The following is a 27771-nucleotide window of genomic DNA, read 5'->3' on the forward strand; positions in this document are numbered from 1 at the left end:
GGAAAGACTTAAACATAATGATCTGCCTCAGCTCACGTGAGGTGGTGACCATTATCATTAGAAGTGTCGAGATCAGCCACTGGGGTGGCTGGTGCCAGTACCTTGATGAATGACTCCAAATCACCATTAAACAACTTAGCACTATACTGTGATCGGGGTCTGGGCTTCCTGTGTTTCTGGGGCTTAGGGGGAAGATTTGGAGGCCTAAGGGAAGGGAATATGATTACTGAGCAAGGTAGAATTAAGTCACACAATAAAACGAAATGTCTGTAAGCTCACAGCAAAACAACAGAACATTGTAAGGGGAGACATAAACACAGTACTTAGCAAATAAAGAGGTTCCATCAAATGTAACTGTAACATAGTGACTAAAGAGTGGAGAACTCCCCCATTAAAAATGCATTACTTATGGATAAATATTGACATTCTTTATGAATCCCTGCTTTGCAGTTTTACCATATACATTTATTCCAAACACTGCACAATTGGAATGGCCTTTTTTTGTTGCGGTCATGCATGAAATGTGCAGCAACCACTGGAATTCATCCTGCCAGCCGTGGCAGAACACAGGCCACTTGAAGCACCTCTTATCAAGCAGAAAAGTTGCTTCATGCTGGAGAAGTTTCAAATGCAAATTAAAGCTGCTCAGCAGACTCCTAAGATGCTTCAAAACCAAACCGTTTGCATTTTCAACTAGAGCCAGGAAGATTAAACAGCTTTAGCCTTCCACATCCAACCATCAACATCTTCATACAGGAAAAGAAACACCTTGCAAATTAGCTAAAGGAATTAAAAGAATAACATCATCTTGAAACAAATAAACAAAAGCAGCATAAAGCACAAAAAGAAAAGGAAGAACACACAAAACTTTGGTCTGCAAAACGTTTACCTAGTATGTTACACATGTGATGACTACAACTGAAAGAGATTACAGGAAACAAATATTGTTCTCTAGGTCACAATTTTGTAAATGTCAGGGCATTCTGTGTGCCAACAGCTTCCCTAATTCCCCTGCACCAGCAGTCCAGTGTTTCTAGGGGTTTTTCTGGAATTAGCAAAAAATCAAATGTTTTTGGGTAAACAGTGAGGAACAATAATGCATCAAACATTAAGTGGTGGAATTTTGATCTGTTTGGGTACTACCTGCTACTATAAACTCATCTTTAAAGATATCCTCTTTCCTTCTACAAGTTAACTTTGACCTTGAAGAACATTTCCATTTGCATGTCTTAAGAGTCTGGAAACTTAACCTTGGGGCAAGAGGCAGGTCCCAGCTGGTGCCGGGGAACTGGTGCCAAGGACGGGACTGGCAGGCCCTGCTCCCTCAGTTTCCTTCTCTAAGTGACCAGCTGTGAGAAGACAGGATGTGAGACAGCTTCAAGCTGGTCCCCCACTTTACTAAGGTAAAATCATTGCTTAAATCCATCATCTTCTTTCAGCTGCTTACAGAGGAGGGAATTTAGGATGATGTGAGCCTGATGAGTCACCTGCTTTAGAGTCAAGAAATAACATTTTTCTCATTAGACATAAGCTTGCTGACTTCCATGCATTTCAGAGTTAAAGGCATAGGTCTCAAAATTAAGGTCAGCAATTGGGAAGAATGCACTGGTTTGTTACTACTTTTCAATTGGGGTCATTGTAAGGAAAGAAGGTGAATAAGTCCAGCACTGCAGAGCTATAATGGACCATGGAGTGGTGGGAGAAAGGGAGCTCTGAGTCTGTACAGATGTCCCCAGGAATATGGAGACCAGGCATAAGAAATTATACAAAACCAAGCGGGCCAGCAAAAAGCGGAGCCAGAGCTGGATCCAAACTTCTTAGCTGGGAGGGCGAGACTGGTTTTTTATGGTGGTTTTTTTTTTTCCAATCCAAAGATGAGGGGTGGTGGCAAGGCCATTCCTGTCTAGGAAGCAACAAGGAGAAAGAGAAGGCACTGATCAAAGATGTATTGCATGGAAAGGGAAGGGAAGAGTGAGACCAGGAAAGCTGGGCTGGATGTTCCTGCTGTCACCAGGAGGGGAAGAGTGGTGCCGTAGCAGTGATACACACAAGTGGCAGCTGCAAATCCAAACAGTTGCCATTGCTCCCCACAGACGGATAGCCTGGGGGCTGCAGCGTGCTTGTCTGTGTTTGTGTCTGGAGGCAGCTCGCAGGTGTGGCATTACACAACTGAAAAAATATGTGCTGCACAAAGCAGGGAGATCTAAAACAGAATCCCTTCTCTTCTGTGCCTATATAGACCCATTTAAGTATCAAACACATGGATGCTGAGGGATACAGGTATTCCTGTGCAGAGCTAGGTTACCATAGATGCAGCCTATCCCCTAAATTAATCTGGTTCTGTATCTGGTTCTTCTGAACCGTGTATCCTGACCAAGTGAATTACAAACCATGAGAGGCAAGATATCTCTAGCAACCGAAAAAGATTTCTTTTCTAGTACCTCAAAAGCCCCTGCAACTTCCAAATCTGATGTGTGATTCACAAATACTTTTAAGGATCTCCCAGCTTGTCCCACCCTTGACACTGGCCTAAGTGGCTCACAAGAATGAGGAAGATGAACACTCTTGGTCCTTTACCCATCAGCATGCAGAAGGAGAAAAGCTGAATGTTAAAGCACGCAGGGTCTGTACGTAATTTACGTAACAACAGCAACAACAATGTTATATACCCTTATGAACTTGTTCCAAAATTTGTAATTTCTAAGATTTTATTACATTTGTACCTCTAAATCAAGTAAAATAAAAATATCTTACCTTGTTGTCATGTATTCAGCCCTGTGACCTGGAAAAGTTCAATAAACAGGAAACCATCATTTGTAGGTTTTAAGTAGATTTTTTTAAATCTAAATTATAGTTGGCAACTTACTTTTAACCCTAACTTTCATGTTAACAGCAAAAGATAAACACACAACAAAGAGGGCAGTGCAGTTACCTACCATCTCCACAGTTACATTTACAATACAAACACAACCCATGTTATGGAACAACTTTTAAGAAGCCGGCTCACAGACTGAAGAGTCACTTGATACTGTAAATAATTTGAAGTAAAACTCCAAACAACATCAATTGTTTGTGCTCATGTTTTTTAGTGGCCAAGTCAGAATGGAAATAGAGCTGTGCCAAGACTAGATTACATCTCCTCTTGTGTCTAAACCTGTTCTGTGCTGAAAATACAGAGCTCTAGACACCAGTGGCTTGCTATTGAAAGAGACTCCTTCCTCTCTTTTGTCTGTGTATTGCAGGGGAAAAATACAATGCTACCAGTGGGAAACATCAGGAAGAACTGCAGAGAACTGTAAAGAAGAAAATACCGTATTCCAGAAAAGTTCCTGCAGAACAACAGATGAATACGTTAGGTATGTGCATCGTTTCAACACGATAATGAAAAGCAAAATAATGAACCAGTAGGAAGGTCACGGATGATAAATTGCAACCAGACTAGTTTTCCCAAAGGGACATTGTGCCCTATTAATTTATTAGAATTCTTTGAACGTGTCAGTAAAATACTGTATAAAGGAGAATCAGTCGAATTAATTTACTTAGACTTTCAAAGGGCCCTGATAAGTTTCTTCACAAGACGGACTAAAGCAACTAAACAGCCATGGATTGAGTGGCAAAATATTCTCATTGATCAAAAACTAATGAAGAAAAGGGAAACTGAGTGGAATTAAATGGTCTTCATTAAATGTCTTCATGACAAAGTGTAAGAGTCGTTTACTCAAGCCTTCCCATTAGGACCATTTATGTAATATATAATACATTTATTAATGTCTTGCGGAGATCACAGCAGCTAAGGAGGCAGAATATTGTGCAGATGACTGAAATACTTTTGTATCAAATCCTGACAAAACTGTGAAGCCCTTCAGAGGGGTTTAACCATGTTAAGGAACAAGACACACAATGGCAAATGAAATTCAGTATTGGTAGGTTAAAGTAAGATATTAGGGAAGAAAGAATTAAACATCTATGCAGCTAACAGAACAACACACAATCACACTGACTCTGAAAATCACCCTAAGCATCACTTGGGCTAGGTCTAAGTACATCGCTCAATTTGAAAGTGACACCAAAGAGGCTTGTCAGACTGCAGAAAGAATGAAAAACAGTGATATGCAAAACATAATATTATGTGTCAATGTCCAAGTGCACCTGAAATACTGCACAGTACTGAAAATCCTAATCTAAAACTATACTTTGCAGTACCAGAAGAGTGGGGATCCACAGAAGACGGCACAAAGAATAACCTCTGGGAAAAATCTCTGGCATTAATAAGACATGTAAAGACTGTTGGCATCTATTTTAGAGAGGTGAAAAACAGGGATGAAAGAAGAGTGTGTAAAATAACCTATGACAGAAAAAGGGTAAGCCAGGGACTTCCCCCTGCTCCTGTAACTAGGGAAAATTCACTGAGGCTAACAATCCCAATAATAAATGCTAGTAAAACAAAAGATGTTACAAATCTGAGCCTGGGGGATTTTAAACACATCTCTGATGTTTAACAGATTAGGGCAAAAACTATCTGGGACACAGGGGCAATTTATTTTACAACTGCTTATTCTCTTCCTTGCATTTCCCTTTGCTTTGTTCATTTGTTCATTAAATAGATGAGCCTTGGGTCAGAATTAATATGAGTATCAGTGTGCTTCCTATGTTTAGTATCAATTTCATTTGAGTATTTCTCATTTACTTTTCCAAATTTGTAGATGCAGACTCAGCACAGAGCACTTAATCTATCTCCCTTGTGCAGATCATGAATATTTATCGGGTGCGGGGGGAAACATAGTGACAAAGGATAAAGAAAAGGCTGAGATACTTATTGCCTTCTTTGCCTCAGTCTTTAACAGCAAGACCAGTTGTTGACCGGCTACGCAGACCCCTGAGCTGGATGACAGGGATGGGGAGCAGAATGAAGTCCCCCTAATCCAAGGGGAAATGGTTAGCGACCTGCTACACCACTTAGATGCACACAAGTCTATGGGGCCGGATAGGATCCACCCAAGGGTACTGAGAGAGCTGGTGGAAGTGCTCACCAAGCCATTTTCCATCATTTATCAGCAGTCCTGGCTAACCGGGGAAGTCACAGCTGGCTGGAAATTAGCAAATGTGATGCCCATCCATAAGAAAGGCTGGAAAGAGGATCTAGGAACTACACGCCTGTCAGTCTGACTTTGGTGCTGGGGAAGGTTATGGAGCAGATCATGCGGCGTGTATGGGACAACCAGGTGATCAGGCCCAGTCAGCATGGGTTTATGAAAGGCAGGTCCTGCTTGACTAATCTGATCTCCTTCTGTGACATGGTAACCCACTTAGTGGATGAGAGAAAGGCTGTGGATTTTGTTTACCTGGACTTTAGTAAAGCCTCTGACACCGTTTCTCACAGCATTCTGCTGGAGAAACTGGCTGCTCATGGCTTGGATGGGCGTACACTTTGCTGGGTAAAATACTACCTGGATGGCCGGGCCCAAAGAGTTAAATCCAGTTGGCAGGCGGTCACAAGTGGTGTTCCCCGGGGCTCAGTTTTGGGGCCAGTTCTGTTTAACATCTTTATCGATGATCTGGACGAGGGGATTGAGCATACCCTCAGTAAATTTGCAGATGACACCAAGTCGGGCAGGAGTGTTGATCTGCCTGAGGCAAGGAAGGCTCTACAGAGGGATCTGGACAGGCTGGATTGATGGGCTGAGGCCAATGGTGTGAGGTTCAACAAGGCCAAGTGCCGGGTCCTGCACTTGGGTCACAACAACCCCATGCAGTGCTACAGGCTTGGGGAAGAGTGGCTGGAAAGCTGCCTGGCAGAAAAGGACCTGGGGATATTGGTTGACAGCTGGCTGAATATGGGCCAGCAGTGTGCCCAGGTGGCCAAGAAGGCCAACAGCATCTTGGCTTGTATCAGAAATAGTGTGGCCAGCAGGAGCAGGGAAGTGATTATCCCCCTGTACTTGGCACTGGTGAGGCCCCACCTCAAGTACTGTGTCCAGTTTGGGCGCCTCACTACAATTCAGACATTGAGGCACTGGAGCATGTCCAGAGAAGGGCAACAAAGCTGGTGAGGGGTCTGGAGAACAAGTCTTAGGAGGAGTGGCTGAGCGTGCTGGGGTTGTTTAGCCTGGAGAAAAGGAGGCTGAGGGGAGACCTTATCGCACTCTACAACTACCTGAAAGGAGGCTGTAGCAAGGTGGGGGTCGGTCTCTTCTCCCAAGTAACAAGCAATAGGAGAAGAGGAAATGGCCTTAAGTTGTGCCAGGGGAGGTTTAGATTGGATATTAGGAAATTTCTTCATGGAAAGGGTTGTGAAGCATTGGAACAGGCTGCCCAGGGAAGTGGTGGAGTCCCCATCCCTGGAGCTATTTAAAAGATGTGTAGGTGTAGTGCTGAGGGACATGGTTTAATGGTGGACTTGGCAGTGCTAGGTTAATGGTTGGACTTGATGATCTTAAGGGTCTTTTTCAACCTAAATGATTCTATGATTCTATGTATCTGCTGTGTCCATAAACAGCAACTGACTGCAGTAGGTAAGTGATGAACTAGAACAGAAGCCAAATGCTGTCGACATTGTGGACACCAGACTAGAATCTGGATTTATTCAGCCTACATCCTTACACTGTACAAGTCTGAATAAAAGCAAGAAAGGGTGCCAAAGGAAAACCAACCTGCAGTTCAGACAATCCTCTCCCTCTCCCCCCATTCTCCCCTGCATTACTTAATACAGCACCCTGTGTTATGTCTGCTGTCTCGCTGACATGAAAGTTTCCAGGAAAGACAGTTTGAATCGAGCAGGGGAGAAGTTCACTTCTAACAAATTCATTTCTATACTAGCTGCAGCAATAATGTTCATAATTCTACTGTAATTCTATTCTTCCAATCATCTCCATTCAAGGAACGTACAGAATCCAGGTTCTCCTTCCCAGGTATGTGCATTTTAATGCAGGACACACCTCAATAGAAAGGGGTATTTGAACCTTTTAACCTGTAAGAATGATGGCTTTTGCTCCAAATATCAGCTTTGAATGTAAACGTGTGTGTTTGGGGTACTATTTGTATATGCTATGCTATGCCATGATGATGTGACAACAACTGTGTGCAAAACCAGTATTGGGAACACAGATTAACTACGTGGGGTTACAGCTGGTGGGTCGAAGGGAACTGTTCAAACAGAACGGTTCAAGCACGCCTGAGCATGGCAGAATGGCCCAGAGCTTGACAGCAATTTATCACTTAGGTCACCCTGCTAAGCAGTTTTTTCTTTGGATTTCCTTTCATACAGTTCTTTCCTTATTTGTTTCCAACGTGCATTAGGCAACAGATTCTGTTGCCTTTTATCTTTCTCCCTTCAGTAAACGATCGTGCATTTTACTGGGCTTCCAAATAACAAACAGTCACTTTATTTTTCCAAATACATTTTCTGTGAGCCTTTGGAGAAAAAATTTCCTCTTTTTTCACTAACATCAGATGCACATTGTTTTGTGTGAATAAACTGCTCAACACACACATTAAAAAAAATCCCATTAAATGAAAATATCCATGAAAAAGAACATAATGTAGTTAGTTTTCTAGAAACAGTTACCATCTTCTACAGTCCAGCCTTGCAAGAACACACAGTTTATTTCCTACCTCTAATCTCAGTCACTCCCTGGACAGGGGCTTTGTTTTGGTCATAGCCACTGAACTGTTAATAGCTCTATGGGCACCTCCACAACTGAACTGGTGGATCTGGGCTTTTGTATTAAAAACAAGATCTGATTAACAACAGATTTTTGGCAGTAAAAAGAAAATAAATTGACATATCCTTTAGAGACACTCTTTAGAGAAGAAGTTTCCTTTCTTGAGTCTGAACTTTGAATTATAGTCTTTAACTTGCAGGAGAGGATTTTTACTTTTTGCAGTGCAATTCACTTCCTCTCAAGTCTGTAACACTCTGTGCGGCTAGTCCTCAAGGCTTGCCATGTGATTCTCCTTCTCCCTTTGGTCCACGAGGAAGTGCCTTTTGGGAGAGCTGGTAAGAGGTGGGCTGGAATTGTGCTTAGTGTCTGATTCATTACTGCCCTCATTCAGCTTTACTTCATTTGATCACGGACATCTGCTGATTTCGTTTATCTTTTAACAATTGTGGAGAGTGTTCAGGACAATGGATAATACTCTGCTATCATAATTTCTAGTGCAATAATGTTTTTTGTAATGCAATAGTTTTAAATGCAATAATGATAATGAATAGGTATAGGGCTATTCATTAAGTTTTTATTCATTCCAGTTCACAACATGCAAATACTTTGTAGAAACCCAACATTAAATTAAGTCTGTAAGAGTCTCACTACTGACAATAGTGAGGTCAGCACTTCACCTTTTACCTTTCATAAATGCTCCCTTGAATTGTTAGGCTGGAAGAAGGACGTTCGTGTCCATGTGTCAGAAATGTTGCACTAGTGAGTCCACTGTATGTAAGAGATGCATCCTGCATAATTTTGTATGCTTAAAAAACCTATCACTTTCCACTGACTCTTAAAAAAAAACCCCAAGTCAACAGAAATCATTGGGAAGTAGAAACAGTACGCTTGTCACAGCTCTTAAATCTCACTGCACTGACTGTGTCAGCTCTCCTCTCAGACACGAGATTTTTCACTCAACAGTTCCATTTCCAAATACAGTCACTTGTCTAAATGTCTGCACCGTGGAAATAAGTATCTACTAAAGAAATAAAATCAATTTATAGTGCCTAGTCTTAGCACTGCTGGTAAAATTCAAATCTGTTCTTACTGGACAATTAAGCTTTAAGTTTTGTAATTTTTTTCTTGCATACCTTTGACATTTCAGTGGGTTCATTGTATAGTCTGGAATCACTTTTCAGTTTATTGTGTGATATTTACCTTCTCCGAGTGTCCTTTGTAGCAAGTCATGTTTTGCTTGAAGTTTTGTAATGAGATTGCTACCTTCCAGATATTCTCTGAATTTCTGTAGAGATGCAGATCAATCTATTACTATGTATGTAACATAAATTCCAGAACTTCCACATAACGTTTACTTCAGGTGTTTGGTCTGTAACATGTGAATAAGGAAGCAACCAACATACCATGAAATAGAATTGCTCCGTTTCCTGCTGGTTAGCTCTTCTTTTTGCAATGCTAGGCTTACTCAGGTAAGTCTCAGAGACTGTTGACTTCACAGACTCCGTTGAGCGACTGTGCTGGAAACACTCTGACACATCATAGTCTTCAATGGTCACCATATCTTGTATTGTCTGCAGGGTAGCCTCTGTTGTTTTCTTAACCTGGTGTTAAAAAGCACCAAATGGGAAGACAAATACATACCAGAACAGCTTAGAAGGGAAGCTAATTACTCAAAATAATTCTCCGGCATGCTCCCCCAAACAAACTGGTGCGTGAATGTGAAAAATTAGATGTACTGTAACAGATACCTATGTAACAGAAGAATGACACAATTGGGACTCCTATCTAGTTCCCTGCTTTACAGAGTACAGTCCACAAACATGGATGTACTCTTGTGTTGACTGTATAGCACTCTCAAGCATTTGTTTCCTGAAATTAGGATCGAAATGTCACGTGATTTGATTATGGTCCCCAGTCTGGGACAACAGGCAATAGAGATGACATGCTGCTCTGAAGGGTCAGCTCTCCCACATGGGGTCAACATGTTAGATTGAATGTGTACATCCAAGGATCTGGCTGCCAGAACAACGTGTTCTTCCAAGATTACAACCTGCGACACTGTTCTGTGGAGGGCTATGGTATGGAGGACAGTGATTTTTAGACTGCAGAAGTGGAATACACAGCTGGAGGAGGGGGCTGGAGAAAGAACAATTTACATTAGCCTCACAGCACTTCCTATGAGCTATGCAGAGCACAGTCGCTCATAGTGTAAACCAGGCCATGGAGGCAGTGGAACAGGGGATGCAGTCTTTCCGCAATGCAATAAAGTAACTGGCAGAATTCACAAGGATGTGATTTACCTCCCAGTTCTGCTTCAGAAGAGTCTCTAGGAGAGAGACTGAATCATGCACCTTCTACACACATCTCCAGTGTAGGCAAATACCCTCTTTGTGCCTGCCAACATGATTTCTCCCCCAACGCCCTTGCACTTCACTTTACTGAAAGAAATAATCTTTCTCCTTCCTTTTGTCTTTGTTACCTTGAGATACTTTCTGAAGTGGGATTTTTTAAAGACTACCGTACATGTCTCATGGACATTAATACTTTGTTCTAAGCATTCAGCACACAACATAGAATAAGAAAAACTGTAATCCTGAAAACTTACCAAAAAACTACACCAAGACATTAAATTATCCCTGTGTTTTAGTTTAGGAACAGATTCTCATTTAAACTGAGGGCCTTTAACACTGCCTTAAATTGGATAAAAGTGCAATTTATAATGATTGGAAGGCCTCTCTCTGTTGCCAGAGCAAAGGAAAGAGAACAGAATAGCTTTTCTGTATTTTAAAAAAAAATGCATGTTATTTTACTAGGTGAGCTATTCCCATCACAAGCATTCAGTACTCCTGTTTATAAATAGCTGTAGCTGAGAGCACAAGAGATTTTGACTCAGCTACCACAAAAGACAGTCCAAAGTCCTCTGTAATTCAGAAGTAGTAATTTGGGGACTAGACAGAGGGTGGTCACAGAAAACAACTGTACTCAGTGGCTTTCTGCCACAAAACTTTAAAAATAAGTGCTCTATCAAGTTTTCACTGAAGCATCTGCAAAACACAGAACTCAGTAATGTGGATGTATGGACAGGTAAAAGACGAAGTTTCCAAACCTCTATAAAGCAGACAAGGACGTACCTTAGTGTATTTGCCAGTGTTTGATTTTTAAAATTAAAACACCTTATACAGATTGAAGCCATTTCAGGGTCACTTACATTCTTTTGACAAAGTAGAAAACACTGCACCTTCCTGAAAATGGTGTTCAACGCATAGCCCAGGTAGACACAGATCTTACCTCCTCATTTTCGATTTTGAGTGTGGCCAATCGTGACTGTAGTTGCTGATACCTAAGCATAAGCTCTGCTTGCACAGGTTGCTGGGCAGTGACCTGACAAACCTAACAAAGAATCAAAAAGAGCTGTAAGATGCGAGGAAGAAAAAACCCAGTCAATAGTCTTTGGTTGCTCTCCTTAAAACTAGGTGAATTCCTACCAAAGCCATTAAAACTTAATAAAGCAGACAACGAAATGTGTCCATCTAAACCGAAAGTATTTATGTGTTACGGAGGTGTGGAACTACATACCACACCTTATGACTCCAGAGCTCAGCCTTGTTGTATGGCTACTTTGTGTTGCTTCTCTATCACACAGAAATGCAAACCCTGGAGTTACCTTCAAATAACGATGTACACGGGTCATTCTGCATTCTGCTTTGTTACTGGTCTTTGGTGTAGCAGAACAGGGCACAGCTGGGGTACCCAGTATGCTTGAAATCTCCAGATGATAAAATGGGCAAGGAAGAAGGTGAAAAGGCTGCATTTCAGCACGCATAATTTGGAGCAGCTCTGCAGCTGCTCTCAAATAGCACCCACAAGCTCTGCTATGGGTGAGGCTGGTAGTGAAGACATAAAGCCACTACTTTCACTGGTGGTGGGCTGAGCACAGGTTGGCCAACAAATCCACAGCAATGTCATTACGAGTAATACAGAATATAATAACACACAACAGTTTTTACTTGCGAACTCTTGAAGAAGCTCAGAACAGCGCTGCCAGTTTTGCAAAATGTTACTGCTGATCCACTTGCTTTTGGGTAGCAATAACAGCTTTTACCAAGCTCTTTGTAAAAGGGGATAAATTCTCTATCTTGGTATATAGAAACAGAAGCAGTCACTGTGGGGATACTTGTCAGTATACAGACCTCATCACCCATGTGAGACTGGAACTCAAATTTCATTGGTGGACAAAAAGCAGTGGGGTACATTTCCATGAATCTCTGCTTGTCACTTCGTGGCTCCAAGCTGTCAACTGCATTTTCAATGATGTCTAAGCCCTCATGCCTGGAAGTTTCAAGGTTATACTCTGCAGAAAGGTATGTTCTTAGGGCTCTGTTCAGACTAGCGTGGTATCCAAGATCACAACACTAAAAACACAATAAAGGTAAAAGAAAAAAAAAATTAAAAAGGAGGAACATCATTCCAATATCCCAAGCCACAAATTATCACTAAAAATTTCTGTCCTGAAATTCCTCTGTCTTCAAAGTGTTTTACAAAATACCTTGTAAATTAAAATATAATACTGGGGTCAAGACAATAAGTATTTAGTACCCTCATTCTACTGCAAAGATTAAAGGATAGCTTTAGAAAACAGATCAAGTGTGCAAGTATAGCAACATGTTTGCATTTCTTTATCAGATATAGATATGTAGTCACTGTATTTACATAGAAAAGGTCTGGGACTCCACACACAAGTGGGCTTTTCAGTATTATTGTCATATGTAAGCCTTGGATCATCTTTTTAAACCCACTTGACATAACTCTACCATCTAAGTCAATGCCAGCACCAAACTGAAAATGGAGCAACTCCTGCTCACCATTTCTGTGCCCAAACAAAAAACCCCACAATTGTCTGTAGCATTAGTGACCCATCCAAGATGCTTTTTGATGCAACACAAATGGTTTAACGTCCTTTCCCCTGATAGTGAAAACATATTTACTGTACACATCTTATTTCCCATGCTCAGACAGAGCCAGCAATGTACATCATGTAACTAAATGCAGAAAGTCGTAATTTATGTCTTTCTTTCTAGGGGTGCAAATAACACTGGAATGTAATTGAAATGTAATTGGTAGAACATAAAGTTGCGTTTGTTCTTGAATTTTAAACATCCTCAGTTTGCATTATTCATGATTGGTTAATATTTTAGAGGAACAGCTGAATATATTTTTCAAATGTCACAGCAGTAAGCATATCAAGTGATTGTTTCCTTAATTTTTTCCCCACGTTACACAGTAAACAATATCCTCAGCTTCTGCTCAGTGAGCTTGCATGTAATGGTAGATGTATTGCAAACCTCTCTGTCACCCCAATAGTGGCACATCAGTCCTGCTAACGGTTGCATACAAAACAATGTTCTTTATTCAAATAGGAGAGTTTTGTCCCAGTCAGAGGCCAATGCCTGGCTCGGGCAGACAGGGAGCACGGTGCTTCGGGGCATCCCTCAGCCACCCACCCTGGGAGCCCACCCGCAGTTTAAAGTCATCCTTCCCTGCAGGACACAAGTTAAGCGATGCAGTTGGGTAAAGAAGCAATTTGAATTTAGTCCACTGTAGACTACGTTTACATGCACACCTCCCTCACAGCTATTACAAACCCCTGGGACTTATGGGATCATGTTCCCCTCCCTTTCCTCTTACTTATTTGAAAAAGGAGAGAAAAAGAGAGAGGAGACAGACAGTCAGTCATATATTTGGACACACTGCATGGGAAAGAGTTTTCAACCTATTTGCCATACCTAAACCTGTGTGTAGAAGAGAAAGAAACCCCTCACCTTGCCTTAGGTGCACTAATGACTAGTGATGAAACTTCCCTCTGAAATTTGACAATAGAGGGCTGTTTTATTCACAACAGAACTTCCAGAAAGACTAAGCTTTCAGTCTTAGCGAGCACTGCAGGTAATTTCTGCAGATGGGACAGTGCCTATCCAAAAAACCAGTTGTTGAACCATTTAAAGAAAACGGAAAAAAGATGTCATGTTCAATAAAACACACACAGGTCAACCTTTCTCTTTTGCACTTATAGAATGGAAATTTGTGTTAGACTTACTAAAACAGCCACTCAACTTTTATACTGAAGCACATCCATATTTCAAAGACCTCCAGCCTAAAAAGTATTGTTTCTAAAAGGAAAAGTCTCTTGGTGTTTTCCTCTTGTTCTGTGTCAAATCAGATCTCATATTTAATTCACTATCTTGGATGAAAAAGACAGACTAAAAGTGCTGATAAGAAAGTGGATCAGGACAGCTGTTTTATTTCATGTGCATTAGTTTCAGAGAGGCCTCACGGAAGATTAAACTGAGAGGAAATGAGAAATAGAGGGCAATGCCAGGTTTAGCATGGCCAACTATCCATGTGTTATAAAACTACAGGCATCTCAAGCCTGAATTTTGGCTCTAGAGGATTGATCTGAGTATTAATAGAAAGCTTATTGATTTACTATTAGAGCTGTGTGGGCTTCTGATGCCACTTTTTTGCAAGTTGGAATATAAGATTGCAGCCTTGATGCTGTGACAGTACCAAGAACTTCATTGTTTAACCCTTAAATCTACTCAGTAACTATCACCATGGTCATCTTTTGCAGATGATGACAGCTGAACAGGGTACCAAATATGGCCACTCAGCCAAGAAAAAGGATTCTTCAAGTGAAGCAGAATATCCTGCCAGACTAAGGGATTTTCTTGCAATGCCAATGCCAGCAGAGCAAACAAGAACTAAATCCGGAACCTGAACTAATGCCTTATCACCAGTAGCTCTTTGAATGGAATTTAAAATGCCTGAATTTGGAATTTTACTTCAACAATTTAAGTAAAGATAGAATTTGTTATCCTATCTTGTTATTTTTTAAAAGCAAAAATGAACACTCGGGCATCACGACTCTTACTTCTGCCAGACCGTAGTTCATTTTGTCCAAAATTTGGAGACAAATCTGCTAGTACTAGTGATGGTTTAGAAAGAGAGTTGTCTATAATGGAGATGACACTTTGAGTATTTGTTTATTACTAAGACTGGAAATTTAAGGTACTGCCACTAAACTGCTGCCCCCACCACATCCCATCTGACTAGGCTTGGAAAAAAATCACCAACCTTTCTGGTGTTGCAAAAAAGTACATATGTATACACACACACACATGCATGGATGCACACACGATCTTCAGGAAAAATCCGTAGATTTGCAGAAAGATTTGTAAAGTTCAAGTGAGCAACCACGCTGTTGGCCAAAATAAATACGAATCTTTGAGGTTCACTAATCAGCACACCAAGGCTACAGCCTGGGTGGCTAATGAGATCTGCTATCAATCTATGGGCTAGAGAGACGAGATGCCAGTTGGTGCAGCAAGATGTGAAGATGAGAAATGAGAGAATGAAGTCATAGACTATGAGTTTTATTACATTTCTGGATTCATAAGGACTTTCGGTTGGGCAAAGTGGAGGGAGATGAGCAATGCATTTGGGGTATGCGTGAAAAACTAATTTTGTAATTTGCATTTTATTCTTATTTGGAATTAAATCTGCAGCAGTCTCAAGAGCATTTACTGTCTTTATTGCACCCCAGAGTATATTTAGGCTTGAACAAAACAAACTGCAGTGCTTAGTAGAGAGCTTCAACCAAACAACGAAGCTGCTCTTCATTTCATTTCAGGAATAATAATAGAATTGTAATGCCAATGGAGAGAGAAATTCATAAAAAAAGGCTTAACCTCTGAATAAGTCACTTTCTAATCATCCTGTTACACAGACATCTACATTCAAATCAAAGGGATCTGGCTGTACATATCATATTTATGAGAACTTATGTAATAAGGACTGTGAGTTCCACACACTCTAGCCTAGTTTTCAACTTGGTTCTATGAATGATTAACAAGGAACCTTTACAGAATAAATTAAGTTCATAATAGCTAAATGTTCCCTAACTTCCTAACCATCCAAAGCATGCAGGCTGCAATTAGAGATTCAGAAACTCCACTCTAAGAAAGACCAACACATGAATATTTTATTTATTCCAGAAGCAGAACTACAGTCAAATTGTTTTGATCCCTATTTCCTAGCATTTATCTTCAGATCACATGAATGCATGGTAAGTCTGAAAAAAGGTCCCTACATTCTTCTTATACACAGAAAAATCTAATAAAATCAATTACAGCGAAATCGTCAAGTAAATGAGTAATAGTATGTGCCATATGGACAGATGTTGGTAGTAACAGTCAGATTAGCAGGGGTGTGTACTCGGTTGCATCTCTGAAACCCACAATCTTAAAAAAAATTTCTACATACTAGATAAAGTGTATGTAATTTAGCTAAAAAAAAATCACTGCTACTTTTTACAGGATACAAATAAAGAAAAAACCTAATCCTATCCTCCCCTTGAACTAGATCCTACTATATAGTCAGCAGAGAAGAAATATTTAACAGAAAATTCAAATTCCTCTAGTACAGTATGCAGAGAACAGAAATACACTCTGCCTATCAAATCCTGTTTATCCCTCTACTTCTTTGCAAATGTTGGTCCCAACCCTTAGCTCACTAAATGCATTAAAACATCCAGCTAAGACTCCAGCAATATTTTTATCTTGCTTTTATCGCAAGAGCTTAAGATGAACAACACATCATCATTTTAAGTCAGAAGCTCTGAGTTTTGTTAATGAAATGAAGGAGTTGAACAGTTCAGACCGAGTTCAGCTGAGGAATTGCAATTTAGGATTTTTCCGTATGAGCCTCTGTTCATGGCAGAGGAAGATGCAGTGGAATCCAAATGCAAAAACTATAATTTTTTTTTTTGCAAAAAAATATATCCCACAACCGTCCCCAATCCTGTTACAAAAGAAAATACATTGAACAGTTCATTGCATTCCTTCATATATTTATCCCATTTTTATCAGACATATTTTTCAGTAACGTAGGAAAACATTCAGTTTCATTTATGGGCAACACCAACAGCTCGGGGAGATGTAAAATCCCTTCCATGTTAACCGGAATTCAGGCACGGAGAAGTAATCCCCTTCTGTACAGGCACAGAGAGAGTTCAGGCAAGCACGGAAAGGCAGGCAAGGCAGATGGGGACAAAGTAGAGAGGGCAAAGAATGAAATTGCCACCACTGCTCTGAAAACTCTGAATCATACCATGACATTAATAGACTTACAGAATGAGATAGTCTGGATTGCTGCAACATAAGGCCAGTGGGAAGCATGTCTCACATTCCAGTGATAAAACCCCAAAATGTTGCCAAGACTCTTGCGTTTACAAAAAGTGTTTCCTTTGTCAAATAGTAAACACTCTGTCTAGATACCAATGCTTTCACAGCATATTCTGATTAAATACAAATGTCTGAAAGACACTTCATTTAAACAAGCTCACAATCGGATTAAATTGGCTCTGAAGCAAATTCTGGTTGCACATGTTTACAGCCTACTCTTACAAAACAGTGATGCCAAGGGCAGCTAGACTTTCCATTTAAATTCCTTAGGGAAGAGTCATTTCTAAAGCCATTTTGCCAAAAGAATGTTTTTGTCTACATTGGTCCACGGTTTGAAAAAAGCCGTGCAAAGTAGGTATGATTTTCTTGTGTTATTAAATATTGCAGAATGTATACTTCTGTTAAAAACTACCAGTTAGAAAGCTCCAGTCTTCACAGTTGTGTAAATATCTTTACAAACACTAACTCCAAAGAGTGTTGCCTTTGTATATGTATACGGAGAGCTTGACTTCTCCTCCCCTCGCAATTCTTTGTGAAGCTCCAGGCCCAGGATTCCTCCGTGTAGCTTTCACTGCTACGGCAACCTCTGTGGACATCCGTGAAATGGGTAAGAATCAGGTGCATTTTCCAACCTGAGAAAGTTCTGACCAAGTAGAAACACTCACTGGAGACATTCACTGGGAAACGTGAGCTTCAAAAGGCAAGGCAGGAGAGAAGACAAAATGAGCATCTTTCCAGCCTCTGAAGGGGTGGGTGTGCTGGGAACAGAGGGAAAGGAACCCTTACTTCCTTCCAGCAGTCAAGAGGAACTCATGAAGTTCACATTTCCCAGACATGCCCAAACTAGAGGCTAAAAATCCACCATCCTTTAAGCAGTATCAGGAAAATCATCCATTAGGTAGGGACAACTTCTCAATTGGATGGTACCCTAGCAGATATGCTCCTTGTCCTTAGTTTTCTGCCCTGGTCATCTATCTATCGGGATCCTGGTAAATGTTTTGAGTGCCTGGGCAGGCCAGGTGGGTGGAGCAGAATGTGCAGGTGCATGGGTGTAGATTAGACAGGGACAATAAAACCAAGCAAAATAAAACAGAAGAAATCAGAAGAGAAGACATCCAACAGTGAGTAGGAAAGAGGAAGAAAAGAGATGTATATTTGATTCAATCACTAAATGAATGAAACTAAATGATTTTGAAGACATGGAGGAAATGCCTTCTTTTGAGTTAAATACCATCATTAGATGCCCACTTAAGAAGCTTATCTTGTAAAAAATATTTGTAGCCCAGAAATCCTTTTATAGTACAAAATGGAAATGCGTACCCTTTTTTGTATTATTCCTGTCATATTTTCTCTTGCCACATGGGGAGAAAACATAATGTTCTAACTTTAAAGGCACTTTATTTTGTGAAACATAAAGCTAAAAGGAAAATCTCGTGATTTCACCACACAATATTATAAATTATAAGCATATTGTAGGCAACCCACATGACTAATGTATTCTCTTTGAAAATTAAAAAAAAAAGTATTATTCCTGAACAGAATAAATATAAAAACAAATGTGCCAATACTTACATCAATTAAATCTGAAAGGTCATGAATATAATACTTGAAAACAGAAGCGTTGGTTGCTTCAAGGGTGAGCAGGTATTCATTACGGGCCTTAATAGATTTCAGCTTGTTTTCAGAATATTTTGCTTGACGCTAGGAAAAAAGATTGTATATTAATGTATTCGAATTACTTCATTTTTTGGTATGCAGAAAAATGCCAACAATTCAAGCACATCTTCAAATTAACAAGAAAGAATCTTAGTTGCCAGCCTGTTACATATATAACAAATGTCATACAGAGTGATAACTTAGTATTTTGTTTCAATGTGACAAACCATACAGTAAGAATTATACTGGGAATAAAGTATTCCCCTCTCTGAACTACAATTAAGTCAAGTTATCTATAACCCACTGCTAGTTTATTATGTGTACCTTGTTTAATTTTATTCCCCAGCTGGACTTTTCTGTCTAATATCATGCTAAAGAACGTCAGAAATGCACTGAATTTACTTCAAATGAAGCTAAATAAAAGGACTATTTACTTTTTCCTTCATTTTTTCAATCTTTTTCACGGAGCTCCGTCTCTGGTGCCTTTCTTCTAGTCGAATATGAAAAACAGGATCTCCTGACCTCCCAATCTGTTTTTCTTCTTGCTTCTCTGCCTCCTTCAGTTTGCTTTCTGCACTGATGCTCTCTGCATGATACATGTGGTACGTTTTCATGACCTGCAAAAGACAAGAGTCAAAAGATTAGGAGAAAATGAGAATGCAAAGGTATCTACAGAAAAAACACAGGGTCTTTGAGTAAAACGTTCTCTTATAAACATGGACCTTGGGTAAGTTTCTTTGCCAACAGAGATTGAGGATTTCTGGTAATATTTTTCTTTTCTGACATATTTAATAGCATCCCAATAGGGATACTGTGAGCCTACTGTCCTTGTCAGTATGCCTGACTTTCAATGAGGCCTTTGGATGATGTCCAAACTGCCACTATTCACCTTAAAGAAAAAGGTATTTCTGTATCTAAAATTCTAAATGTTCAGAGTGCTTGACCAAGCACTATGAATAAAGAGAAAGGTGATGGAGAACTAGTCATAATGTAAGTGTGCGAGGCCGTCTCTCATTTCTGCTCAGAAGGGCCTTGCATCGCAGAAATGTTTTGGCAGGCAACGGGGCAGCAAGCTGCCAAATATTTCAGTCAAAAGTTGCCTAGAAAAATGTTGGGGGATTTTTTTTTTTATTGCTGTGATAGGAAAGAGCAAAATCATTCTTCTCAAACTTCAGGATTCCTGATTTTGAATGAAAACATGAAATAATGAACAGTAAATCTATGCCAGTGCCATATCTATCTGACTTCTTCAGGGCTGTTAAGAGCTCAGCTGTGGACACCCAATGTTTGAAAGCAGAAGGAGACCTTCAGCACTGAGGAAAGGGGAAGGAAGCGGAGGCAACGGGAAGCTTCTGTCTGGGAGCACATCCCCAGCCAGCTGGATGGCTGTCCATGGCCTGCAAAGAAGTGGGTCCCAAGTGGGCAGCCAGCAGATTGGGTATGACCTAAAACCAGATGAGAGCTGGAGAAGGAGCTGCCTGATAAATAAGTTGTAAAGATGCTTTCCCCATAGCCCCCCCAGTTAATACCATTATCTTCCTTCTACACACATAGCCACAAAAGCTTGGGCTGCCAGATTGCACAGACCACAAGGGAGAGAGACTGGTTCAGCCCAGTCCTCCCTTCTTCGAGCAAGAAAAGCCTCAGCTTGAATGCTACGTAGTGGGCAGCAAGCAACTACAAACCACCTGCCTCTGCTGGAGAGGGCTGTCTCTGCCCACCTCCAGCACAGAAAGCATCTTTCCACCTTCCCCAGCCTTTTTTTTGCTTGTTTGGTTGGTTGCTTTTTGTTGTTCTTAAGTTTCAAGCAAGGAACAAAGCACAAAGGCATCCTCAGGCAGCCCACGGCCTCCTCTCTTCTTCACAGGGTGCCAGAGTGCTCTCTCCAGCAGATGTTATCTTTGGGTGGAGGCCATGCGAGCCATTCACATCTCCTCCAAAGGACACAGCCAGGGAGGAATCAAACGGGCTGTTCCTCCCTCAGCAGAACTTTGTGTGACCCACGGAGGAGACAGACTAGTTTTGGGAGGTGCCTTGAAATGTTCCCTAGGGAGAGGAGTTCTTTTTGCAACTGAGTAGTTAGGCCAGCCCGAGGAGCATCCATAGAGCGGCAACACTGGGGACACTAGAGCCAGACAGTGCAAATCCACTGCAGCACAGCTTAGCGCGGACCGACACAAACCAACTGCACCATGTCAGGTGATGGCTGAACAGATGCATTTTTAAAGTCTTGTGCAACAGAAAGAAAGAAGCTTCCAGAGAGCTGCAATTTGCCATAACCATGTATGTTATGCATATGTTACACACCGTAACTGTGTATGCCACTATTTAATACCAATGCCATGCTGTTGATACAACTGAAATAGTATTGATATTAAAAATGAAACAGGCAACTCTTCACCAGCTTCCTGTAGTAAGGTAAAACAGTTGGAGATGCCCATCAAAAAGAGTAGCTTTGTTTTTATTTTTAAAAACGTATGTTTACAGCTCTGATGAAAAAAAACCAAACTGCCAGGCGCAGGGCTTAGTGTAATTGCTGCTGCTGCTGTTTTATATCACAGTCGCACTCCGAGGGCTGACCAGAGTGCGGAGCTCCCTGTCCCAGCTGGGAACAGCTGCTGCCCCAGCAGCTCACCATCTCCACGGATGAGGCAAAAACCTGAAGACGAACAAAGCCGGGCTGGGAAGAGAAGGCAAGCCCGCAGAGCCAAGACCTGCACAGTTCCCAGTTTAACTAAATGGCACGTTCAGCTCCCTGTGTCCTGCACTGTTACCAAAGGCATTCCTGAAGTTGTTGATAATCTGTGCCCTGGGAGTCTAACTCATACAGCCACGTGGAAAGAAAAGAACTGCTGCAAAATGAAGAAACGCACTTCTTAAAGAAATGATTTATAAAACAAACCTCAGAAGCACAAAAATGTGATATGGCTCTATTAAAAATGATGGGAAAAAAGAAATTAAAAACATGGTTGCACCCTTCTCTGTTGGCCTTTTTACTCAATTTTTTGAGTGCGTCTTTACAGAAGTCTTACAGGTGTTGGCTTTTATTTTTCATCTTTTGTTCTGTGTCAGCTCCAGAGACTTTTTAGTTGGTGGGACAAGGCTAACTCATGTGTTTTACCACCTAGGGAAGTAATTTCCTTTTGTACTCTCTCGGTTCTTCTGCCTGCAGAGGGAACAATAATAATATCTCAGAGTTTCCTAACAGCACATCTCAAAGCATCTGACTTAAGTGGTGAAGCAAGTATTTGTTCTGCTTGACAAAAGCAGTAAGCACTGAAGTTTTTGAAGCATTTTTTCTGGGTGCCATGTAGCCCAGTGGACTAGATATAAATGTCCATCTGTAACGTTTCAGCTTGCCTCCTTGTTGAGTGAAGGAGTGCAAGTGCATCACTACCAGCTCCCACCAAAAGGCTCAGATGCCTCCACACGGATTCCGCTGACCTCACGTCACTGAAGAGTACTTCTTCCCCTCACTGCCTGCTTACAGCACATGCTACCAAATCCAGAGTGCCTCACTCTACAACAATTGAAAGTGAAGTTTTGTGTGAGAACAACATGGAGCTCATAGTCTGTACGGGGAACCAAGATGTCTACTTGAAATCCGTGTTCTCGCAACAAACTCTGCACAAGTTTTTGGTACAAATGATTCCTAAGATGACTAAAATCGAAAAAGAAGCCCTCCCTTTGTCAGTATACTCAAGCATAGACAACAGTCAGAGTCTGTCCTACCTGAGCCACACTGCCTTAGAAATCAATACAGACTGCGTACAGAGCAGTGACCAGCCCATGCATTTGACCCCTGTCCAGTTTGTTATGTTGATAGCACCGCTTATCTCATGCACTAGTGACATCATTATTTTGCAAGCCTCTTGGGAAAGCTGACAGCTCCAGCCTTTTTCATGACTTGTCAATGTTTTTTAAGAGCTGAGCTTAGCTGCAGCAGCTAAACTTAACTTGAGAAAGCATCAGACAGATACATATGGAAAATAAACGGGAACAAGCTAGAGAGCTGGGTTCCAAGTATTTCAGTGCATGCTTCCTCAACAAATTAGCTTAGAATTCGCATGCTAAGTAAGTGGCATATATGATTCTTTCCCTTAACATTATACCATCTTTTCTCCCTGGAGTTTTTAAAAGACTGTTAGGCACTGTAAGAGACAGCAACAGGCTTGCATAATTCTTGTAAATAGACTTACTGTATGAAGAGCTCTGAGATCCACAGATCTCCAATTTGTGAATAACTCCATAGATCTGTTATTCAAATGAAAAATAATCTGATGAAATAAGCAATACCGCTTCTCAAATGTCCACCAAACTGTTGAACTGATAGACTATCCTATGAGAGTATCTATCACTGAACTGACTTTAATTAGTCCCCAAAGTGCTTATTGATCAGCCATCAAGTATGCGCTGAAAAGAGAGAGCAAGGTCATAATTTTGCAGATGCAGAACTGTCATCATGACATATGCTGCACTTCTCCACTGTAGTGAACAAGCATTGTTAAATGCATACTAGTCCCTTTCTAAAATTAAACGGTGAGTTTATCTCCTATTAATTTAGCACGTTTATTCTGCAGATCCAGTGATGTAAAATACAGATTTCTGTCAGATAACAAAGTCAGACTACAAGCAGATGAAAAAGATTATGCTACCCAAACTATGTACTCTCCCACTTGTAGGTGACAGACTGTTCACTTAGTGATATAAATGTCTTGTTTTGTGTGCCAAATTTTCAGCATCATTTATAAGAGCCCAGCAAGTAGGCTTAGGGCAGAAGATAGCACTTATCACAGGGAAGGGCACATTAGAGTGAACCCTTAGATAATTTTATTTAAACCCACAATTGTTATCTGGGCAAATCCATCAACAAGACAGTAATTAGTACTGTACTTTTGTGGGCTACAAGAGAGGAATGTTCCTGTAGCAAGGCGCTGGCTATCCTTTTCTACTTGAATACTTATTTTCTCAAAAACTTCTTAACCAAACATACCAGACTGAATACTACAAAGTTAAAATACATTGGAATTACCATGTGCTTTATTTTTATAATAAAACTGCATAATTAAGAGCTTTTTCATAGCGTTTCTCAGGAAACAGGCATTTAACAGAACAGTAGTTCATCCCTGTTCCAATTACTGTGTTTGAATTGTTTCAGAATTGTCTCTGCTAAGTCATGAGTTCTTATCAGAAGGTGGAGTTGCAAGGGATTCATTAAATCGGGTTAGTTAGTATTTTACCCAAGAAATAAGTAAAATCTTATGCCAATTTTAGTACATCAGTTGCCTCTAGCAGTTAAGTAGGCTCAGTATTAGCTGTTTTCAGCATCCTGTTCACTTCCAAACCGACCTCTGATGTGGTTCCAGGCACTGTCACTGATACATTACTACCAATACAGAATTACTGATTTCACCTTCTCAGATCTCTGGTGTGCTACAGTAAATTGGACTTAACTTTTCTACATAGAATCCAGATTCTGTGTTATTTCAGCAAAGAAAAAAGAAAATCTGGCAGCAACTACCTTGAGAACTTAAACAGCCAAGATTTTTAAAGAATTACATAAAGCAGTGGAAAATGCAAGCAGCACAGCAGCCCTGTATTACTTAATATTAAATTGTTTGCTTTGGACTGTCCCTACTTTTTCATTTTTCTGAAAGCCTTTCATTTGTATTGCTTGTGAAAAGTGCGATGCCAGTAGGAGTAATTTGGAAAGCCAAGTGGGAGACTTGAAGATGTATTTCTTCACCATTCACCCTTATCGTTATTACCGGAACAGCTCTGTATTTTTAGCAAACTTGTCACCTCATTGATCCCTCCCTGACTCCTTTAGAGGTCATTTATGAATATGCCCTGACCCCTAAATAAATCCAGTGGAGATCTCCCTCTATTGCAAGAAAAGAGTCTGCCTACTTTGTGTTTCCTACCATTCCCAGTCACTCAGACATTGCTGTCATATTCCAGTACTTGATGTGACAGTACGAGATATTTTAGCTTTCCCGAGAAATGAAAGAAGAGTTTGACTGGGGAGCCTTCTCTGTTGCAAAGATGATCTACTGTAAAATCAATACTCTGTTGTCTGTTTAAGTCACCATGTAGAAAGATTTCTAAGTCTCTCAGTTCACAAAATCACCAACCCGAATCTCCTACAGTTTTCAGTTTGACCAACTTTTTTTCCTGTAATTGCCAGGAAATAAACTACGTTCTGCGACCCCACACAACTAACCGGGCTCCTCTTTCCCCATCCCCACTCACTCAAAAGATACGCCTCACTCTAGTTTCAATAGCTTATATCCTTACGTAAAACGTGGGACTAATTACTAGTCTACATTGGCTAAAAGTGTAGTAGAGAAAGGAATAATACAGGAATGCAGCAGCTGAGATGCTGGAGACCTGAAAATACTGACTGGCTGGCACCGCCAGGGAGAAGCCATGCGTAATTAAAACTACTCACCACTCATCATTTACTGAACTTGCAAAGATACGGAAGCTTAGCTATTCAAATGTTTTTAGCGTGGCATTTTGATAAAATACTGAGAATTGAACATAAAGTCTTAAAATGCATTTTCACCAGTCCTGTGAGTAACATGTAGAAAACATAAAATATGTAACATAACATGTAAGAAAACCTTCCCTATGTAAAAGGGATGGAAAATTAAAAAGTAAAGTTTCCCTTAAAAAATTCTGATTATTCCAGCAAAATAAGCTTGTTTTGCTCACAGGTTCTTAGAACCATCTTCTGAAGCCATGGTTCACCTCTTCTGTTCTTATTTTTTCAACAATCCTGTACATGATGTGTAATTTTACACCAAAGTCAAAGTCAACACAAGCTAAGCTACTCCCAGCGAGTAAATGAAGACCTATGGTACACATCTCCTACTTCCATGACAATTCCCAGTAATGAAAATGGGAAAAGGAATTAATTGCACAAAGTGTAAGCAAGGAGAAAGGTTTCTCAATAGTGTGCATTTTTAAAGAACAGTAGGTATTTAATACTCCAAAGCATCTGATTTTATTTTTTTTGACATTTCATTGCAGTTCTGAGCTTTTACACATTAAATAAGCAGCCAAAATGCTTTCTAGTGTCTCCGTCTCTCAAAAGGCTGAGGTTCAGACTTTCACAAGTTAAAATGTGTCTTTGAGTAGAAAATGTTTTTAATTGAAAACCTTCATAATGCACTCTTAGTGGAAGGTGGCACGTCTCTTCAATTTCTCAGTGATTTCTTGATTTCTGCTCTTGGAGCAGTTTCTTCTTTGCAAAATCTACAGCACTGCTTATTGACTTGTTTGATCTAAACCCCGTCAAAACCAAGGGACACAACTCCCTCACTACAGCAGGTTTTGGATCTGGCCCTATGGAATGGGTTAAAAAGTCTAGATATTCAGAGACGGGTCACAAAGTCACCTTTTTTTTCTGTCACTTTCTATGATACAGAAGACTCGGACACTTGATACAGCATCATCGCCAGAAGAAGAGTCAGTTGTCATTCTAATACTTAGTAGCTTGTGTTTGAACTCATCCATTAAAAATATCTGTCCCAAATCAATAGCAATGCCTTTAAACATTCTGTTTATTCAGGATCATTCTAGATAAACTGGTTTCGAGATACCTGGTGCTTGAGAAGTCTGAAAGTAGGTGTGGTGAGGCCTCAGGTCTGGCTGGCATGCTAGAGATGGCTGGTAGAGCTTCTCATCATTTGGCTTTGAAACAAGCATTTAATTCAGCCCTTGATCCTATAGCATTAGAGAAATCCAGGTGTGTAACGTCTTAGTATGTGTGCCTAAGGGACCCACTCTTTATCTGAGAAGTTCAAGAAGTAACAACTAAAACATGCAATTTCTTTACATTGACTACACATCTGTGCCTTAGAACAAGCACATCTTACTACTTTAGCTTTTAGTGATTTTAATTCTCTTCTCTCATTCTCTTCAATGCACTTTTATGCACAAATGCTTGCTTGTTTTTTTTAATCCTGGAAGGTGACCTTAATTTACAGACTTTTCTCCTATGATAAAGAATGATGAGAAGAAGTAAACAGATTATTAAACCTTTCTTCATACACGTTAAAAGCTCTGATACTTTCCCCTCACTCAAAGGCTTTACAGGTATTTAAACTCCAATAAGGCTTCACATTTTAACAGTTATACTTCATGAAGGTGCTGTTCCTTTAAAAAAAAACAACTGGAACCAAGTAGTAGGGAGAGACTTCAATATTAGTATATTATTCAGAGATTTGAAATTAATTTGCTTTCTTTTGGCCACAAAGATTTATCTCACAATAGTAAGATTGAATTCCCCCCAATAAATCATGGGGCAAATAGGAAGATGACTTCTCCTTTTTCTAAGTGACTGAGAATCATACCCCCCCGGAGATTAAAATTGTAGATACTTGTTCTGGTAAGGCCGCTACGATGTTATTCCGTAAACATTAAATGTCACACAGAATTAAAAACCTGTGCATGAGCTTTCCATCTGTCTAGATATTGTTCTACCTTTATGTACACAAGCAGATATAATAAAATACACAGATATGTTGATGATCATTCTAAACATGCAAGCAGTGGAACAGATGCTACTCTGCACCATATTGTCACTTCACTAAGCGTGGGTTGTATCTGTGGGCATCTACAGCTGACCAAGTCCTTTGCAACCAATGAAAAGCTGGACAACAGAGTTAACGGTGTAGATCATTTCATGTGAAGCAGATGCTTGCATCTGATCGAACAAAGGGGTCTGATCTCCCCATATTACATTTCCAATAACTATAACTGTAACACAGATGGCAAGCTAAGGTATTTGTACCTACGCTGCAGATACCTGAAAATTAGGTGAAGTTAATTCCATCCCAAGAAGTCATCCTGCAGCAGTAACCCAACTGAAATTGTGCACCTCCTCTGTATTTTATTAAATTAAAAAAAATTCTGATTTTACAAACATCCTAAATTCTGAGAGAAGAACCAGCATCCGCTGGAAGCCATAACATGGAGTTTAACATCTGAATAAATCTGTAGCCATCAGTGGGAAGATACAGCACCAGAGTGAAGAAAAAGAGTGAAAATACCAAAGTCCAGTCTTGCAGTTTTTCACTGGTGATTCAGCAAAGTATTTCAGCACATGCTTCCTACCCTGGGAGGAAAACATGGCACTAATCCCGTGCCTCGCCAAGCACTGGAGTTACACAACCGTTTAATTGAAACAAGACTGTATCTTCAGGGCT

At 40.4% G+C, this 27771-nt stretch overlaps 1 protein-coding gene across 3 annotated transcripts in view; it reads right to left on the reverse strand.

Moving 5' to 3' along the window:
- SRGAP1 (SLIT-ROBO Rho GTPase activating protein 1) overlaps positions 1-27771 on the reverse strand; it is a 146987-nt gene that overhangs the window by 31710 nt on the left and 87506 nt on the right. For 2 of the 3 annotated variants that reach the window (XR_008463371.1, XM_054182401.1), the window contains exons 5-11: positions 18991-19173; positions 18473-18601; positions 11852-12073; positions 10950-11051; positions 9065-9262; positions 8862-8946; positions 2755-2782 (exon numbers count right to left, since the gene is read on the reverse strand). Coding sequence is in view for 2 of the 3 variants with exons in the window: in XM_054182401.1 (XP_054038376.1) it covers positions 2755-2782; positions 8862-8946; positions 9065-9262; positions 10950-11051; positions 11852-12073; positions 18473-18601; positions 18991-19173 (947 nt within the window). In the remaining variant the exon portion in view is untranslated. Of the gene's footprint in view, positions 1-101; positions 205-2754; positions 2783-8861; positions 8947-9064; positions 9263-10949; positions 11052-11851; positions 12074-18472; positions 18602-18990; positions 19174-27771 lie in introns of all 3 variants that reach the window. The other variant, XM_054182416.1, reaches the window with a different exon arrangement.

Source organism: Rissa tridactyla, chromosome 1 (genome assembly GCF_028500815.1).
Source record: "Rissa tridactyla isolate bRisTri1 chromosome 1, bRisTri1.patW.cur.20221130, whole genome shotgun sequence".
NCBI classification, from domain to species: Eukaryota; Metazoa; Chordata; class Aves; order Charadriiformes; family Laridae; genus Rissa; species Rissa tridactyla.